Source organism: Xiphias gladius, chromosome 5 (genome assembly GCF_016859285.1).
Source record: "Xiphias gladius isolate SHS-SW01 ecotype Sanya breed wild chromosome 5, ASM1685928v1, whole genome shotgun sequence".
NCBI lineage: Eukaryota > Metazoa > Chordata > Actinopteri > Istiophoriformes > Xiphiidae > Xiphias > Xiphias gladius.
In genome coordinates this window covers 7,063,030-7,083,009 of record NC_053404.1, presented here as the reverse complement: position 1 = coordinate 7,083,009, position 19,980 = coordinate 7,063,030, and the positions used below count along the sequence as shown (strand labels likewise).

Sequence of the window (19,980 nt, the reverse complement as noted above, 5' to 3'; positions counted from 1 at the left end):
AATGTGGGGACATGCCCCCCTCACTTTCCAGTACCTATATATTTTTTTTTACAGCTTGAGTTATTTTATCACTAAAATCTCTCCAAACAGTGTCCTCTGCCAAAGTAAAACTCATATGTAAACTCATTAAAAATATTTAATTAATATAAAGTTATGCCCATCTATGTCGCCTTCAGTTATAAGCAAGCGCCCACAACAGTAAATTGAATTAAAACCAGTAGTTAGTTTTAGTGTGTATTTATATATATATATATATATATATATATATATATATATATATATATATATATATATATATAACAGAGGACACTGTTGATTTTAGTGATAAAATAACTCAAGCTGTAAAAAAAATATATAGGTACTGGAAAGTGAGGGGGGCATGTCCCCACATTCTTCAGTGAAATTTACATGCTTCAACATTCATCAAAGGTCCTTAGCCAGAATCATGTATATATATATATATATATATATATACACACATACATATACACACACATATATATACATATATACATATATATGTATATATATATATATATATATATATATATATATATATATATATATATATATATATATATATATATATATATATATATATATATATATATATGTATATATATATATGTATATATGTCTATATATGTACATATGTAAATGTATGCATATGTATATATGTAAATGTATATATATATATATATATATATGTGTATGTGTATATATGTGTATATATGTGTGTGTGTATATATGTATATATATATATATATATGTGTGTGTGTGTGTGTGTGTGTGTGTGTGTATATATGTATGTATTTGTATACATGTATATGTATATATGTACATGCGTGGCTGTGTATATGTGTGAAAGCATCAGTGTGTTTGATGCTAAAGCCTGACCCCCTGGGAATTACTGTAGTATTGGTTCTCCATGTACACAGCTGTAATAATTCGAGAGATAATTTTCTCTAAGAAATCAGCATCAGGTGTTGTGAATAAGATACGAATAGAAACTGGAAAGGTAAAAATAAAATAAAATAAATAAATAAAAAGTGATTAATACTACTATCATTTATGTCAGTATAAAGACTACAGGTAGATATCCTGGTGTGCAAATCACATCATCATAGGTTAAAATATGTCTGATTTCTGGGACAGTCTCTGACTAGAGGGAGAAGGAGTAGTTGATTTCAAAACTATTTGGCAAATGTTTCTAAATCAACTAAAAACTATTTGGCAAATGTTTCTAAATCAACTAACTGACATGTGAAAAAATGCCATGGCTATTGTTCAACAAAGAAATTCATTTAGTCACAGAGAGCCCGAATAATCTAACATCTTTTCTTTTTATAAGCAGAGAACTCATTAAACTGAAATGTGCATTCAGATTTGGCCAGTCAGCAAGCAACAGTGGCTGAGACACTAGCTTAGATAACTAGCTAACAAGATCATCTTAACAACAAATCAATGAGGTGTATCAAAAAAGGAATGATGAGTTCCCATAAAAAAAACAACACAGACATTAACCACGTCTGTTCACTTCTGTTTAAACAGCTGGTCTAGTTGCATGTTTAATTACACAATACTGTCATGTCAAAGAGCAAAGCACCTCCAATATGGCTACCCGAGGATATATTTAATTTTGTGAAAACCACTAAATAAGGTTAGTCTTATAGTTTTCTGTCTTGTCATTAATCCTCACCGTGATGGCAGGTCCAGCGATGGCCAAGCTGACCAGCATCAGCAGGGGGATGACCTCATGGTTGGGATCAATGTAGGGCAAACTCAGACTGCGGTCATGGCAGGTGAAGCCAGACTTCACTGGCTTGAACACATCAGTCCACTCCAGAAAGTACAGACTTACCACAGACGATACCAGAATTGGCAGCTATCAATGGACACAACAGGAGAGACAAAGGAATGAGGGTGTTAAGAGTCATAAACAGCTGAGGAAGAAGGAGCTTAAACAGATTGCCAATGAATAAATAAATAGATATACGGGCAGTGAATGCTGCAAATGTCCTTATAACCCCATGGTTCAATGACCATGCTAATTTTATTTGATAATGAGGATGGATGCATGGAATGTAGTTTCCATGACCTCAGGTGGTGAAGATGGTGCTGAGGGTAATGGAAGATGGCATGTAGAATAAATTGCTCTTATGAACACCAAGTGCCTCCACTGATCTCAGCTCATATCTAGTGTATAAATTCTACTCATCTGAACAAACAAAAACAGAAACAACTAGTTCATGTTTATTACAGTCAGCTTGAGGTCTTAAAATCATAAAATAACACAGCAGGTCAATCCAACCATGAAATAGCTTAAAAGTAATAACGCTAGTGTTGATCTCTCAGTTGAACATATCAAATTGCTTCAGTTGTGTGTGGAAGATAGCCAGGGATTAACTCTGCAGAGGGCTTGGGTGGTTATGTAAATTTCTGCTTTGGATATGCTGAATGGCTGGCTGCAGCGATTTCACCACTGACCTGTCACATTGTCACTGTACTGTGTACTACAAGCTTGTGCCATCCCACCAGCGGATATCAAGTCCTGTCAAGAGCGCTGAGAGAGCAGAGCTGTGGAGCTAAGAGGACAGAGCCCGGAAAAACTATTTTCACTGGAGACACCATCAGAATATTTGGTCTGTTTTGTGGAGTTTTCACAAGACCACATAAAAGCTAGTAGTAGAGGAAAAACTAAAGATTTCAAGATTGCACCTGTTTATTGTAATGTTTCTTATTTCAAAAGAATAGAAAACACATATTTATAACACCATGCTAGCTTTATCGTACTCACGGTAGTACACCGTGGGTCCAATTTAACTATAACTTTAATGTTATGTATGAAGATGTTATACTGTCACCTACAGGTAGCTCATATGTAAACACCTACCATTAAATTTATTTTAATAAAAGTGCCTTAACAAATAATTTTCTCTATTGCTAGTTTGATTATGTGCTGTGAAGGCCTCTGCATATGTGCATAAGTTTCTAATTTTCTTTATTAGGGTCTCAGTCATCAATTTCTGCAGAACCCCCAGAACATTGCCACTAGAATCCTAACCAGAACCCGAACATTTAATAACATCACTCTCATCCTGATCTCCCTCCACTGGCTAACCATACGTGCCAGAGCTAATTTCAAAGTATTCACCCGGATCTATATATGCTACATGGGCTAGCACATGGTTACCTCTCTATCTTATTACTCCATATACACTGCCCTTTTGATTCTGCAACCAAGGAGTTTTCACTGTTTTTGAGTTGAAATTATATTTATCATTGACAGTCTATCAACTCTCACATGTTTCTGTATTGCAGAATAAAAATGTTGTTTTATAACCTCCAATAAAAAACAAAACCAAACAACAAAAAAAACCTAAATATAAATGAGGAAAGAGATTGTCTGAAATGGCATGACTGGGTCAATGAGACCTACAAGTCAATAAAAGGCTGGTAATAACACTGCATATCTCTTTGGGAAAATGTGAGCACCTACATTTCCTCTGAGATATTTCTCACTGAGACTTAATGAGCAAAAGATGAAATCTCCAATACAATACAATACAATCATGACAGCTTTCGCCAATACAAAAGGATACCTCTATAACAACTCCATTACACACCGCAACACAAGTTCTGTTATGTCATAATTACTTCCCAATTGTTTTCTAACAACCCCCAGGCTCTGTGGTGTCCCATTAAAGAATACCACAGAGAAGTGAGGTGCATGTGTAGGCAGAAAGCTGATTTGTAATTGAGGGCAGTAAAGTAAGTTTGGACTGCAGTTGGATGTGTCAGTGGGAGTTGAATATGGCCTGCAGCATCATGGGCTTTAACATACAGCTTAATACCCTGATTCACTGGTACACGGTGGCAGGCGCACTTCGCTCAACTAATGCTAAGTAGAGCAGTGTGATAGAGGAGGGCCCTGCTGGGATCCTAACAAAGTGGAATCTCTTCAAGTCACACACTCCTGCTGAGGGCTGAGCCACTAATGCATACACACTTATACACACACAACTGCACAAAGAGCCTCTGTTTGAAGACTTCCTTCCCTTTGTGTGTCTCCCATTTCTGCCAGGGGTTACTCACTAACACTCTAGTTTTCTTGTTCCCTTAGTTTATGAGGTCTCTTGATTGTAGACTTTGACAATGATACGCCTACCTCCTCGAGAGTGTTTTTGAACCAGCTAGATGTTGTGAAGGGTTTTTCTTCACTAAGGAAAGAATTCTCCGATCATCCACCTCAGTTTTCTTCCATGGTCTTCCAGGCCTTTTGGTGTTGCAAAGCTCACAAATGCATTCCTTCTTTTTAGGAATGAACCAAATTGGCCTCCTTCATTTGCATCAACACCTCTTTGCACCACATATTTAGAATTCCCATGAATAGCTAGCTAATACAAATTTAAAACTTGGAATCAACTCCAGACCTTATATCTGCTTAATTTGTCATGAAATAATGAGGGAATGACTGCACCTGGCCATGGAACTGGTTGTCATTCAATTGCTCAATTACTGTTGAAAAAAGGAAAATGAGAGACTATGTATAAAAATTGCTGTAATTCCTAAATGGTTAATGTGATATTTTTGTGAAACCCCTTAAATTAAAGCTGAAAGTCCTCACTTCAATCACATCTTGATTTGTTCATTTCAAGTTCTCACCCTCAGTCTGAACACTGCTGCCCTGAGGGAAAAATTGCTTTGTGAATAGTTTTTTTTATAGGTACTGAGATTTAAACTAAGAAATCTAAGAAATAGGACTGCATTTTTACTGCTCCCACCATCTTCAAATAGTCATTCAGTAAAGAAGAACTTTTGAACACAATAATTAACATCATTTTAGAATTATAACAAATTTTGACAAATTTGAAGTCCCAAATCCATGGAGCTGAAAAGGTCACGGGTGCAATTTTTTCGACGATGTTTTTACAATTTGGTAATTCTGACTAAGAATATAATAATTTGGTTAATTAATAAGTAATTGATTCCTTTTAATGAATAACATTAATGAAATTTTCAATTAATACTTTGTTTACTTTATTACTTTATTCATCATCAGGATTTGATCATTTGTGGCCATAATGAATAAACTATCTCTTGTCCAGTAAAATATGTTTGCCTGTTACAATTTTGCAGAGCCCAAGGTGATGTCATCAAACTGCCTGTTTTTTATGACCAACAGTCCAAAACCTAAAGATATTCAACTTGCAATAATATAAAACAAAGCAGTAAATGCACAAGCACATTGTATAGACTACAAGTGTGGAATGTTTTGCATTTTTCTTTGAAAAAAAAGCAGACATCACAATTCATCAAATATAAAAATAACAGACTATTTTTATGTTTATTGATTAATCCACTAAATTTGTCAGCAATTGTTTTAGGGATTGAACTACCAGCCCCACGGACAATGGACAATCCGTTCTGCCACTTGAGCCACAGTGAATACAGTATAACTCAAAATTCAGTGCAAAATAAAAACTAAATTGTATTAATCCCATGTATCTTGATCATGACAACTTTCACTGATTATATTGGACTACATTACACAGCATTATGTGTGGACCTGACAGTAAAAACTGTCAAGTAAAGAGTGAATAAGAATGCTGGAACAAAATACAAATTATTTTGCCATCTACATCCATGCAAGGATGTAGATGAGGATTATTATTTTACAAACTTTTGCCTGCTGGGCTCCATACAAACAGTTGCAATTGGGGTTTTTTGGAATTTGGGTTTACTTGATAGGCAGAAAAGGGATGTCTGTAACCTGCACACAGTACACTAAGCCACAACAACATTTGATCACTTTATGTCACAGAATACCAAAGGAAAGAGGAGAAGAGAGATCTAAGAATTTCTTTTAAATTGAAATGCTGAAATGATACATTGTATTTTTATTGTTCCTTTAAAGGTGCTCATAAAATGCACTGTGCTATATACTGGATCTTGAATGGATGAATAATTGTGTGAAGCCAGATTGTAGTGGATTTGGTTGCTGAAGGGAAATTCAACAAGATTTTGAAGATCTCTTGACCTTTTTTTTAGGGACTTGCTAGATATTCTGCTGGCAAGAGTCACTATTAAATCAAAATGTACCCAGACCAAGTCCTTGACAAGACATCTGTTAAACTTAAGGTGTAAACTCATAGCCCCCAAAAACATTCCTGTATTTTCCTAACGTCCCAATCATCCTTCTTCTGGGGCTCCCGAAAATCTGGGCCTAGATCTTAACCTTTTTTAAACCCAAGGTTCAAGGTTCGATTGATTCATCCATATAAACATAAAAATTACAGTGCTTACTTCCTAAGCAACTAGTGCTGATTACCTAGACACGGGAAATAAAGACCCATAAAATAAAACCAAACAGTAGATAAAACCAACACATACTTTTTTATTTAATCCTATGAATTAAAATCCTGAATTATGATGCTTTTTACTATTTATGCAACAATCTTCTTAATACAACCAGTAATAATAAGTCCTCACCATCAGGCACCGACAAGCTAGCTAGAAATCTACAGTATGTTCTTATTTCATGTGCTGCTTCACCGATAAACACTCGGACCATCGTCTTTGTTGGGCAGTTTTTATAGTTTTGTGAACAGGTCAAGGCAAGTCACAATGCAGTGTAGTTGAATGTGTGTCGTTTATAGTAAGCTGAGCTGTCCAGTACAGGTTTCTCTACATTCTTGGATACAGGGACCAGTGAACATGGAAAAAATACAGTATATATTTTGGAAAATGCTGAATCACACACAAGTTGAAAAATGGAGGACAGCGGAGGACAGATGATGTCTGCTTTTGTGCTTCTCTTGATCGTGTCAGGTATCTTTGCAGCCTGGTAGCCATAACTGCATGGACTTTTACTGGAATCATTGGTCTGACTTTTTGTTACATGTTTGGGCAACTTGTTGACTTCTTCAGAGCACATTCATGCTCCTTAGTGACCCCTCCATTTTAATGAACCAATGACTTTTACTCTACTTTCAGGAAAAACTCTACATTTTCAGCTCTCTATGAACTCCCTAATACTCTCATAAAAGCAAAAATAATTAATAAAATACAACATCGGCATTGTCAGGTTTAATGATCACTGCTACCTCTAGGGGTGATTATTGTGATAATCATGACTTATTTTGGCATTGTTTTATTCCGTTGTGCGGTTGGAATGTGGATTTGATTTTCTGCCTTCTGCACTTACTTCTTTGTGTGTTTAAATTTGGATAAGTGTTCGGCCTTCTGCCATACAGCACTCGTCTCAAAGTTCTTCTGACAATAATCCCTCCGCTGGCTCCCATGCGTACTGGCGGTCTTTCAGTGATTACAGAGATGAGAGAACAGGGAAGATACAGAGCACTCTGAATAATAGATTTGTAAAAATGGAGAACAGGTTCCAGTGGGATTTGGGTGGCAGTTATTTTGGTGGGTGCTGGGCCAACAGTCATGGAGCTTTCTCAGTAAGTCAAGTTGCCCGACTGCGAATGATTCAAGTCTCTCATTAGAAAATCAAATTGGTTATGAAGTGGACTCTGCCAACTCATGGAGATGATTTGGATAAAACAATGGGATATATGGAAGGTAAGCTGCATCTACTGGTGCTAAAAAAGTTAATTGTAATCTTGCATTATTTAAAACTGCTCTAGGCAACTTGGTACAACCCTGTCTCCTAGAAAATATGTTTGTATACAGTTAAACTGTAACAGTAAATATGTTTTGCAGGAAACACAACATATGTTGTTAATTTACAGTGCATCCTTGGCAAGTCGCAAGTATGGGTAAAATGTTAACAGACAGCGTATTTCATTTCTGCCAAAATATCCAATCTTTCAGTACAATAGCCACCTGTACAGACAACAGCATTATTAAACTTTTTTACAGTTATGTTTAGGCACTCACAGCACTTGGTCAAGGTTAGGGAAAAATGGTGGTCTGGTTTAATTAAGGAAAAAAATAACAGTGACCTCAGACACAACATGTTTACATTTAACCAAAACGACAATCTTTCCATTGTACTTTTGTTGGCTAAACCTAACCACAGATGGGACTGTGGATGCAAACCCCGGTCTCTGCTTTGACAATCATGCACTTTGTACACCTGCCATCCACCCCAGCCACCTCCTAACCAAATCCGCTGCCATTAATAAATGTGTGGCTTCATTCATTCATTCAAAAAACAAAAAAACATTGCCTCTGCACAAAATCGAGCCAGCGATAATGTTTCCTACCAAACATATTCGCTGTTGCGATATACAGGAATGTGATAACAGGAATATTAACTCTCTGAACAGATCTGACAGACAGAGCTGAGTTAATGTGAGCAGCTTTGCACTACTGAAGCACTACTGAAGACAGCTGCCTCTGTAACGCTACCTCCACAGGTGTCACTGTGTCACTGACAGGTACTTACAGGATTACATCTAACCACTTCACATGTGTTGATGAATATTTCATTCCTATTTGCTCTTAGGCAAAAACTGATCACCTTAACTACAAATCTTTACTCCAGTAAAAAAGTGAATTGTTGCCAGTCCTCCTTGTTTTCTCTCCGTGATCATGTTTTTTCATGGATGTAATAATAATTCTCTATTCCATCCCTTATATCTTCAATCTATGTCTTCTTGACAAGATGTGCACAAAAATCAAAATCCATTTTCATTATAAACTTTACCAAGTGACGAGTCAAGACTTTGTTAGCTAATATTGGTAGCACTGACAACGCTTCCTGTGGTAATTTCACAGTAAATATTAACATATTTATAATGAAACACATGTAGCAGATGTTTTGTTAGTATCACCACTAACTTTATCATTAGCTTACCACAATGTAATGAAAACTATGAAAATATATACAGACATTAGCCTTTTACTCATTAACTCGTATAAATATGGTGATGCTGGCTAAAATCACATTATCCATGACTTGTCGACTACTGAAATCACTAGTCAGTGCTGTGGGCAATAGTTAACTGCCTTTGGAAAATATGATTTTACCCAACAACCCCAGATTACCAGACTTTACTTGAAAAGTAACTGGTGAAAACGCCAGGATCAAAAACTATTTATACATTTATGTCTGTGTATAGTTGGCATTCTGTTTTTTACACCTCAAACATTATGTACTTTTGTTCCTCAAAAATATTAACTATCCATAGTTCAGTTTTTGAAATCAAATCTCATCTATGGTAAAAAAATCTGGTTTTCCAATGGAAAGGGTGAGCAATTTCTCGAACCCTAATATTGACTAACTGGATAGCTACTGGAAGACGTATTCAGATCATTTATTTAAGTAACATAAGTAAATGATTACAAATAAATGTCTTGTATTCGAATTTTGACTTCAGTAAAATTACATAAGCATTATCAGCAAAATGTACAAAATGTATCAAAAGTTAAAGTAGGCAGAATGGACCCTGTCAGTGTTATAATAACATATTATTCGACCATTATTATTGATGCATTAACGTGTAAAAATTATTTTTAAAAAGTAGCTGGTTAAGGTGTAGCTAATTTGAACTGGTTCATATACTTATTGATAGTTGAATCTATAACAATGCATAATACTTCTAATCATCATATGTTTTACATGTAAAATCTTAATCGGAAAAGTACCTAGTATTTATTCAGTAGCTGTCAGATAAATACAGTAGTGTAAGGAGTGCAATGTTTCCCACTGAAATGTAGTGAAGTAGGAGTATAAAATAACATAAAATTAAAATACTCAAGTAAAGAACAAGTGCTTCAGATTTGACCTTAAGTAGAGAAGTTGAGTAAATATAATTCATTACAGACCACAACTAGCCATGTCAAACACAAAGTGAAAAAGACGTTCTAATGGAATCTAGAGAAAATCAATATAAAACAGAAAAAAAAATGTTTTTAGCACCTTGCTTGCCAAAAGCGGACATATTTTATTGGAGCTTCTGATGCACACAAATCAACACAAACATGCAGACCTGAATCTGAATTTAAGTAGCTGTACAGGATTCAGAGGGAAAACATGTTTCATGCACAGTGCTTTTCCTGGCAGAAATGCTACATATCTGCCTGCATTTGCTGCAAATAAGGTGCCTCTGACTGACTCTCTGTTCTTACTATTAGTACTATTAGAGTTTTTTAGTGAGTGACTGATTTACTAAACTGAATGACTGTTTGACTGCCCTACAAACTACAGTAACTGGCTGACTTTACTGACAGTAATGAGAGAATCTGCTGAAGGCTCATAGAGCAAACAGTGCTGTCAGAGTGGAGGAATTGGAGCGTTAAAAAAATCACAGAGCAGAATGTCTTGGTATTCCTTACACTCTCTTTCTCTGAAAAGCCCTCCTTTGGGAGAGTTCAGCTCAGTAGAGATGCCTCATTGCCCTACATCTGCAAATACTCACAGTCAGTCAGCGTCTCTGTGACTCATTCTCTTTGTCCCATCCTCATTCCCTTTGTTTCTGTCACATGCAAAGACACTCTATCTGTGACACATATTGTACTGCTGAATCTCACTATCAGCCTCTTTTCATTCATGCTGACTGGATTTCTGACAATGTCCTTCCTCTATTCCCTTTGTTTGTCTGCCTGACCTGGGGTCATCTGATGTGGGTTTTCAAAGCCCAATATGATGCAGATATTTTTGGCTGGACTGCAACAGCAGCGCCAGCACTATAAATGTGAATGTCCAAGACTGATTGACCGACTGGCTGTAGCTCCCTCAAAATGAATTGGCGCAACCAGTTTCTATTGCATCATCACTTTTTAAACCCCTTTAGCGACTTATCTTAACAAAAGCATCTAGTGACAATTCTAGCGACATTTTGGACAAACCTTAGCTACTTTCCGTAGAAGAGAGTCACCAGTATTGCACGGCGAGTTTGAGGTAAGGCTTTCCCTCTGCAGGTACACCTCTCTATGCGTCTCATTAAATTGACCACATAGCAGCTGCATATACATGAATAAGCTTTTAACCTTCTCCCTGAGTGATAATTTTTCAAAGTAAATAGTTAAAATGTAGTCTTAATGAGCCTTGTTATAGTTACCATTTCATACTTGTTCTGTTGTCTTGACAACAGTAAACGAAAAACATGTCTATGAGAACATCTTCATTGGGAATTTGACTGTATTAAAATACAGTATATGTGAGCACAGACAGTAGGAGAGAAGCAAACAGATAATGGGGGTCCAGCCACATACTAGGTTTTGACCTAGTCTTGTTGGATTGAGGCTGCAAATAAAACACATCACAAAAGCTAGACTGCACCACATGATTTGATTCTGGAATACCTTTAATAAATTCAGCCAGATCAGACACATACAGGACCAATCACCACACTATGATGGGAGTTTATATGATGACATTACTCGCTGCCTCCTCAACTCCTACAATTGTTCAATCACAGACTAAAAATTATGGCTTTGCCTTCTGTTTATCCGCTTCTAAATTGTCTTATTATCTTCAAATATGACTGTTTGGCATATCATTTACCAGATAATTGGGGCTATTTATAAACATATACACATTTGATCTGGATAGTTGCAATTTTTGACTTTTAATTGACATTTTTGTGAATTGTAAGTTCACCTTGAAAAATACAATTACAAAATGCATTCTAATTAATAGTTGTAATCTGTGAGGTTTGTGGTGAAACTGACTGCACATACAGGCTTACAACAGCATCAGCACCAATTAATAAAATGAAAGAAAATATATAAAGTGCAATGACAAACCTTTACTAAAACCTTCACTTTTACTCAGCTTTTACTCCAGTCAAACCATGCAAATAATGACTTCATCGGGGCCAAGGGTCAATACTTTGGATTTCAATTATTTACAGAAACATCATAACAAATCAACAACACAGCCAAATATGTACAACAGTCAATATTGTATCCCACTTCAAGAGAGGATGGCATAGAAATGCTAAAAGACGGCTTCTTGTGTACTGACTGGGTGATTTTTCCTAACATGGACGTTGATAAGGCCACTGACACAGTAAGTGGCTCTTTTAAATCCTGAGTGGACAAACAAAAAAGACCAAAAAAAAAGGACATAACTGTGTAACTAAACATAAACCATGCCTATTCACCACCTGCTTATTCAGGCAATTATCAAATCAGCCAATCATGTGGCAGTAGTGCATAAAATCATACAGATACAGGTCAGGATCTTAAGTTAATGTTCACATCAAACATCAGAATGGGGGAAAAAATGTGATCTCAGTGACTTTGATCATGGTATGATTGCTGGCACCAGACAGGCTTGTTTGAGTATTTCTGAAACTGCTGGTCTCCTGGGATTTTCATGCACAACATGAAAATCCCAGGTAAAGATAGACGTTCACTGCTTAAATTACAGAGTTTGTAATCTTAGCTGAGTATGTGTGACGACTAAAAGCCTCATTAACCACACCTTTCACACCTTTTGGAGCTAAAGCTCCCAAGAATAATGTTTTACTGTATATAATGTCATTTTAAGATATTAATTTACTTTTAATACTTTTCCTGGCCTCAGCCTTGTGAGCTTCTGCCCCTCCCCCTACCTTAACAAGCTAGCATGTTGCCGACCTTACATACTGCATAAAGTAGAAATAAACATTCTTGCTTTCAAAAGAAAGAGAGCAGGAGGATAGAGAACATAGCACAATGCAGGTCCCACATAAAGATGTATAATAATAATAAGCTGTGAATGCTAGTTTGAGGTCAGTAAATCAGAGATTCCAGAGAGCAACTACATTAAACTGTCTGTTGGTGACAACACACTTAACACTATACATATCGTACATCATGCTAAGTATATGCAAATTGTGCAAGTTATTAAATTTCTGCTTTTCGTCACGATAAAGTTAAATATGGAAGCCATAATGGTAATGGTGTGTATCTGCGGGACATCACTGAATTAGGTGCTGGTCATTCCTTTAGACTGATGAGAGAAACAATAATACTAAATCATGCACACAGGAAAAATGACCAGAATACTTTTACTTTATATAATATTTCAACCACTGATGGTCTTCCTCAGGTGAAGATGAATAAATGAATACACTTGTAGGCCTACATAAAAGACAATCCACGATTGTTGTAGAATTTATTTAAATGTGTATGTATAATTGCTGAATCACTGTTAAATTTTGTAATAAATCAAAGATGATGATGCCCGAGTACCCAGTCATGAACACTGTAGTGTCTCAGTGTCTGATATATGCTTATTGTATCTGTATCTGTTCTTATTGTAAGAAACTAATGATGACCTTGTCTGAAGCTGGTGGGGGCATACATCTGTGATGAAACATCAAATTATTATCTCCTTATTCACCTAAGTCATTTGATATTGGAAATTTTCTTTGTCAGGTTACTCTTGGCCTCATATTCTTATTTGCATAATACATGTTTTAATGATTCTGCCATTAACATCCCCCTAAAATAAGGGATATATAATGGTTTAACCCTTATAATTATTATCTCTCAATACTTTTTTTATGATTTGCTGTATTTTATTGAAGTAAATCTACTGTAAGCGGATCTGACTAGTTTGATTAAGCCTAACTAAGGGATAATGGTGTGATGGTACATCACAGATTGACTACAAATACAGGTGCATGTTCACTTTCTTATCTAATAATATCTATCTATCTATATCTATCTAATATCTACATAAAGTAAAAGAAGTAAGAACAAGACAGCAGTTTGGCACTTTTTTTTTTTTTTTTTACTGTGCTAGGTTCTGCTTAATATCATTATAAGGTCTCCTTTTGCTGCTGGCATAGGTGCTAGGGTTCTGTGTTTTTTACCACAGGCGGGCACTTTCCTGCCAGAAATTTGCCAGTCTGATAAGCTTTCCAATCATTGTAATCTTTTCAAGTAACTGAGTAACATACGTTTGGATTTTTTTTTTTTTTTTGAAAATGCCTGACTTTGTTGAGATTATTCAGACAGCTATTTTGGACAACTGTTTACATTTTACTGAAGGTAAAAGTATTTGCTGCCTGGTATGAAGAGCATCTGAGGTATTTTCAACTGGAGGAAACTGGGAAAATAACTCTTTTGGAGCAGCAGGAACTTTGTGATGTGTACCCCTTTGCTGCATAAAGTGTGGAAGAAAAACACTTGGTTACGCTCAAACATCATGTTTGTTATACATTTTAGGTAACTGAAATAAATTATGTTAACCTTTACATTTCACAAATTTATATTATAACCGTTGAGGTGAAGCTTCGAGTAACAATTGTTGAGCAAATTCAGAAGTTGGTTTCTGATGAGTTCAGTGTTCAGTATTTGGACTTGGAATTTGAAGATTATTTTTAATAAAACTGGCCAATTTAAACAAAAAGACACCATAAACGTTGTTCACACTGTCCCAGTTGTTCTCAACTTTCTTCCAGGTGATGAATTTGGTGACACTTCCTTTGGTCAACAGTCAACTGACAATGACTCTGCTTCTAATGCAGAGGTGTCTGCTGGATAGTCTTCCTCAAAGGACACCATTATTCTGTCTAGATGAAGTACGTCAGAATGATGTCAGCCATGGCCAAAGCAGTTCCCTACTCAACAGTTTGCATACAAAACTGAGATGTCCCTTAGCCAATTAAAACTACAAGAAAAATGGAACACTTTTAACTCCCTCAAAGGTCAAGACAAACATATTTGAGAAATTGGCTGTATCTACTGTATATATATGTACATATACTGCCTACCCATCAAGTGCACAGATAAGTGTACTTCATGTACTTCGTCTCAGAACACACTTTGGAATTTCCTTAGAGTTCAGTCTAAACTTGGCATTTCTCCTAACTGTATAAGAAAGGAACACTTTTAGCCTGTGATGTTTTGTGAATACAGCCCCTTTCTTGTCAAAATTGTAAATATAAATCAAGTTTTCTCAGATATTTACTAAACATAAAAGGATTTTTTTTCCAGATATTTAGTAACACATATTAATACAAATTAATTTTCCCCTTATATTTACAGTATGTAAACAAATTTTACATATATTTAAATACACATTTTTGCTTAGATATTGTGTAATTATGAATCAATTTTACTTGTGAAATTGATTTATATTTAAAAAAATTTTGGGTTATGTGAACTCATAATTTGACAAGCCATTACTAATTCCGATTTTAACTGTTGCTTATATTAACATTTTTGTGTAAATTTACATAATTTATTCAATCCATTTTAATCAAATTATACTGCATGTCACTTCGTTGCCATAATTTTTTAAGTAACTACTGAACACATTTTTTTATGGTGTGTAGTCTGACATGTCACTCTGCCAGGAACACGATCACTTCTATCTATCTATCTATCTCTATATATATATATAAATATATATATATATTGTACATACTGTATACGGTATGTATACTGTATATATATACCATTCAGCCTCAACATTAGAACCCGTAACTGGTTTTAATATTGTGGCTGATCAATGTAAATGTTGTGTATCAGAAAGGAAAGTATGCCATCAACATAAGAGCTCAGTGAGTAAACAGTCCTTAGGTAATGCTAACCTTGTCTGTAGATACACTATATTCTTTATCCTTTATCTAGGCTACCTGCCATGTCCCTCCCTATACAATTCCACATGTGATTTCATCTTTTGTTTCTCCCCAGTTTTAGATAACAGTTGTTCAGCCCTCCTCATGCTTCCATTTGTTCCACTCTAGAGGAAAAACAGCCTAAAGCTTCACAGTGGAGGCTCACTGCACTTCACAGTCCAAAGTAAAGTGGAGCAGCCAGCCTGTTAGAGGGAACACAGAGATCATATCTGCAGCTGCTCATTGTTTAACATAAACCTGGCTCATAACTGATTATTAGTAATGGTATTTCAGTAATTACATTAGTTAAATTAGATTACGCTTCTTTTGTGACACCTGCCCAGGTATTTGGTCAAGTACTGCTCAGAAACATCTAAAAAAATTCAAACTGCACAGAATAGAGCAGCCAGATTAGCTCTGCATTGTTCGTTCAATACTAGTGTGTGTGAGATGCATAAATGATTATCATGGCTGACTGTGGAGGCTAAATTAAAATCTTGTCTTCTGTAATTCATACAAAATGTTATTTGAAATAATTCACCACACTTTTTTGTGAAAAACTAGTATATACAGCCTTCTGTCATATGCAATAATACACGTCAAGTGAGCAATGTTCATCTGGTGGTGCCAAGTCCACGAATAAAGTGTATGATGAGGACTGTTCTTTATAGAGCTTCTGCTGCTGGGAATATGCTCCCATTAACATCAAACTGACCAAATTTGATGAATCTCATATACAGTAGATGTTATTGTAGCTGTTGCTGTTTCTGAACCTTTGATTTTTTTTATTTCTGTCTTGTTGTTGTGTATTTGTGACAATTTTGTTTTTGTTTATTTTTTCAGATGTAGAATAATTTTACTTATTTTCTGTGTTTTGGCTTGTTTTGACATTGTAATTTTAATTATTTTTAGTTTTATTTGTTGTTTTTTTTGTGTGGACCCCAGGAAGACTAGTAACCACTTTGTGGAAGCTAATAGGGATCCAAATAAAAAGAAAGAAGAAAGGAAAAAGATTACATACAGTTTAAAGAAAATATTCACAATTTTAAAACAATAGTTAGGTGCCCATATGAAAATTGAAAAAGGTTATGCTTACTGTAATCATTCTCCTATTCAAATTGTTAATTAAAACATCCTCTGCCTATTGTGCTCCCAATGTACGTGATAGGGAACAAAACCCACAGTCCATGTTATGTGGAAAAATACCTTCTAGACTTTATCTGAAGCTAACGTGAGGCTTCAGGAGTCTAAGTTAATCACATCAAGTACATATCTCGAAGGACAAAAATCTCTCTTTTTGTTTACTTAGACAGTTTGTAATTTTGAAGTAAAATTACCATTATGTCGGAAGACAATTACTTTATTTGATTAACTCAAACAGCTGAAGTCTCATATTAACTGATTAACTGACAAATGTACATTTTTGCACAGAATGAGAAATTTGTGGATTTTGTCCACCACCACATAAAACCTGTTTCAGTATTTACAGTATATGGGCATCTGACTATTGTTTTAAGATAGATTAGAAAATTTGTAACCCTATCCTTTGAATACTTGAAAAATCATGGAAAACCAGCTGATTAACTTCACATTACATCCTGAATAATAATGTAATAATAATGATAATTACAATAATAATCACAATACTACCACTACTATTACCACAACTACTAAAACTACTACTATTAATTCTATTACTACTACTACTACTACTACTAATAATAATAATAATAATAACAACAATAATAGTAAGAAGAAAAAGTAGAACAATAATACAAATGTGGCCACTTTGAAGACAGTAGAACAAAGCTGATATGGTGAACATGTTAGCAAATGCCTGTTTGAGAGACACAGCACTTTTCCTTTCATCTGGAGTGAATGCTAATGGCTACCTGATAAATTTAAGTCCAACAATCATAAACCTTAAATGTTGCACTTTTGTGAACCAAATCTGCAGAGGGTACATAACTAAGTTTGAAGGACTTCATATCAAGAAATGTTATGACTTATGTGGAGTATTTGGGCCTAACCTTCTAATCTTTACAGGAAGTTTTGGTATTAAAACCATGTTTTCTATTGTTTCAAAGCTGAACTTTGGCCCTTTAAGTTTTAATTTGTCACCTTTTGTGCCAGGATTTCTAGCTGCAGTGCCACTCAACAACCACAGAAAGCTGAGAAGCTCACAAGAGACAGATTAAAAAAAAAAAAAAAATTCAAACTCAATGCAACAAAGGCTGAGATATCCTGACCTTGTATGGGACAAACTCCAAAAAGATTGAATCCTACATTTCCCATAATGCAACACGGTAGCATCAGCTCATTAGTCCCTCCCTGCCTGGTGAACACTCACATTTTTCAAACTGATGAGTCCAGTTTGTAGCAGAGACTTTCTGTTAACAAGACTAGGTCAAAACCTAGTATATGGCTGGACTGCCCTTTATCTGTTTGCTTTTCTCCTACTTTCTCTGCTCACATAGCCTATACAGTGTTTTAAAACAGCCGAATTCCCAATAACACTGCTCTCATTTACATGTTTTCTCTGTTTCTGTTGAACAAGTATGAAATAGTGACTGAAACCCTAACCCTATACCCATTAAGGCTACATGTTAACCAGCAGTCACTTCCAAGCCATTTCCAAGCTGCTACTCTGCACTGCCAAAATCCTGATTTTGTAACAACAATGTCATCGGACAAAATCACCATACACATAAGTTAAAAACAATGGCTGTCAGAAGTTCATACACATCTGTGTCAGCTGCCATGTGGTCAATTAAAAAATGTGGGACTGTGGAGGGAAAGCCTGACCTGACACTCACGTGACAACACTGGGGACGCTCTTCTACAGAAAGTAGCTAAGATTTGTCCAAAGAGTTGCCAGATTTGTTACTAGATGCTTTTTTGAAGAAAAGTTGCCAAAAGGGTGTAAAGAGTCAGTAAATCTAGCAACAAAGGGGCTAAGTTGGCAATGCTGCCTATAAATGACCCTCTGACGACGCAATAGAAACTGCGCAAATTCATTTTGAAAGAGCAACGACAAATGGGAAAACTCCAACACTAGGCCAGCTGACCAATGGTATAACTTCATCACTCATTCACGCGGCATTCAGCTGACCAATGATATAACTTTATCAATTACTCAGTCAGTCACGGACTATTCGTGTTTATAGGCTCTCCACGCTGTATCACACACATGCATACACACACACACACACACACACACACACGCACACACACGTTATTTGTCACTTTATAAGTTGCATTTTTCTGATTTATATAAATTATTATATTATTATTTGGCACAGAAACATAAGTACAACTGCCAGTACCAGTTTGCAATAGCCAATATGTGTTGCTTAACATGTAGATGTTTTGTGTGATTTTTTTTTTAAATGCATCATTGCTGCTGCCTTGTTGAGGTGTAAGGGTTATACCCTGCCGGTGTCCAGTTATTGATTCAAAAATATTGTGGCTCAGAACCATTACATACTTTTATTTGATTTATTGAGAACTTAATTTCTCATATGTGTACCTCTACTGTTTTGCAGTCCCACTTTGCAATGGACCATGCTTTACATGCTTCAAAACTGGTTGCAGTTTAGGATACACAATCAGAGCACCTGTTAAAAATGTTAGTTAAGTTTATTTTTAATAATATATATATTCATTTTTTTCATTCAACTTTGCTGAAATATGTCCAGTGGCAAATGGGCTTTTTTAAATTAGTCAAAGTACTGTAGCTTGCCAGTTGGGTACAGTTATTTGTATGTGATGTGACAAAGTTCCAGTTGAAATTATGATTTTTGGAAGGGAAAAAGAGGGTTTTTAATGACATGGTCAGAGTTGGATGTATGACCAATAATCTATTGACTGAAGAAATCAGAATGTGTTATTTGTTATTAATGAGATTAATTCTGAAACTGTCACATTTTACTTTTGCTTTTTACATTACAATTATGTTTGACTTTTCCTGCTTATGTCTTGTTACAGCCTGATAATCATACTATATTGCCATTTTGTTTCCCTTTATTAATTCAGTCTAACATCCTGTTCATGGTAGCCACCTTAGGTTCCGTTTGTTTTACCTAAACAACAATTAGTAGTGACTGATGAATGTGTATTTATGTATACAGCAAATAGGATTAATTTATTATGGCATAGCAAAATTATATTTCAATCTGGTGTGAGATCTGCTCCTCTCTGACTCTAAAGCTATCATATCAGCATTAAGAATTCATATGGCAGGTGATGAGTACTGATTGCAGAGGTAAATCTGTTCAGGGAAGAGGGATACATCATGATTAGCACACTCTGATCGCATGGCATGACATGCAAGTCCCAGCTGACAGGAGAGCAGGATGGGACTTTGTGGAATGGGCTTCCACCTCAGCTTTCTGGAAACCAGTCTCTGACATACAAACTCAGGGAAAATAAATACACAAGTGCTGGAGTT

The 19,980-nt window shown here is 35.6% G+C and overlaps 1 protein-coding gene across 1 annotated transcript in view; it reads right to left on the bottom strand.

The window, feature by feature from the left end:
• The window catches only part of LOC120789980 (2-lysophosphatidate phosphatase PLPPR4), a 44,604-nt gene that overhangs the window by 22,806 nt on the left and 1,818 nt on the right, over positions 1–19,980 (bottom strand). Inside the window, exon 2 of the mRNA XM_040127208.1 lies at positions 1,700–1,885. Within this exon, the coding sequence (XP_039983142.1) occupies positions 1,700–1,885 (186 nt within the window). The remainder of the gene's footprint in view (positions 1–1,699; positions 1,886–19,980) is intronic.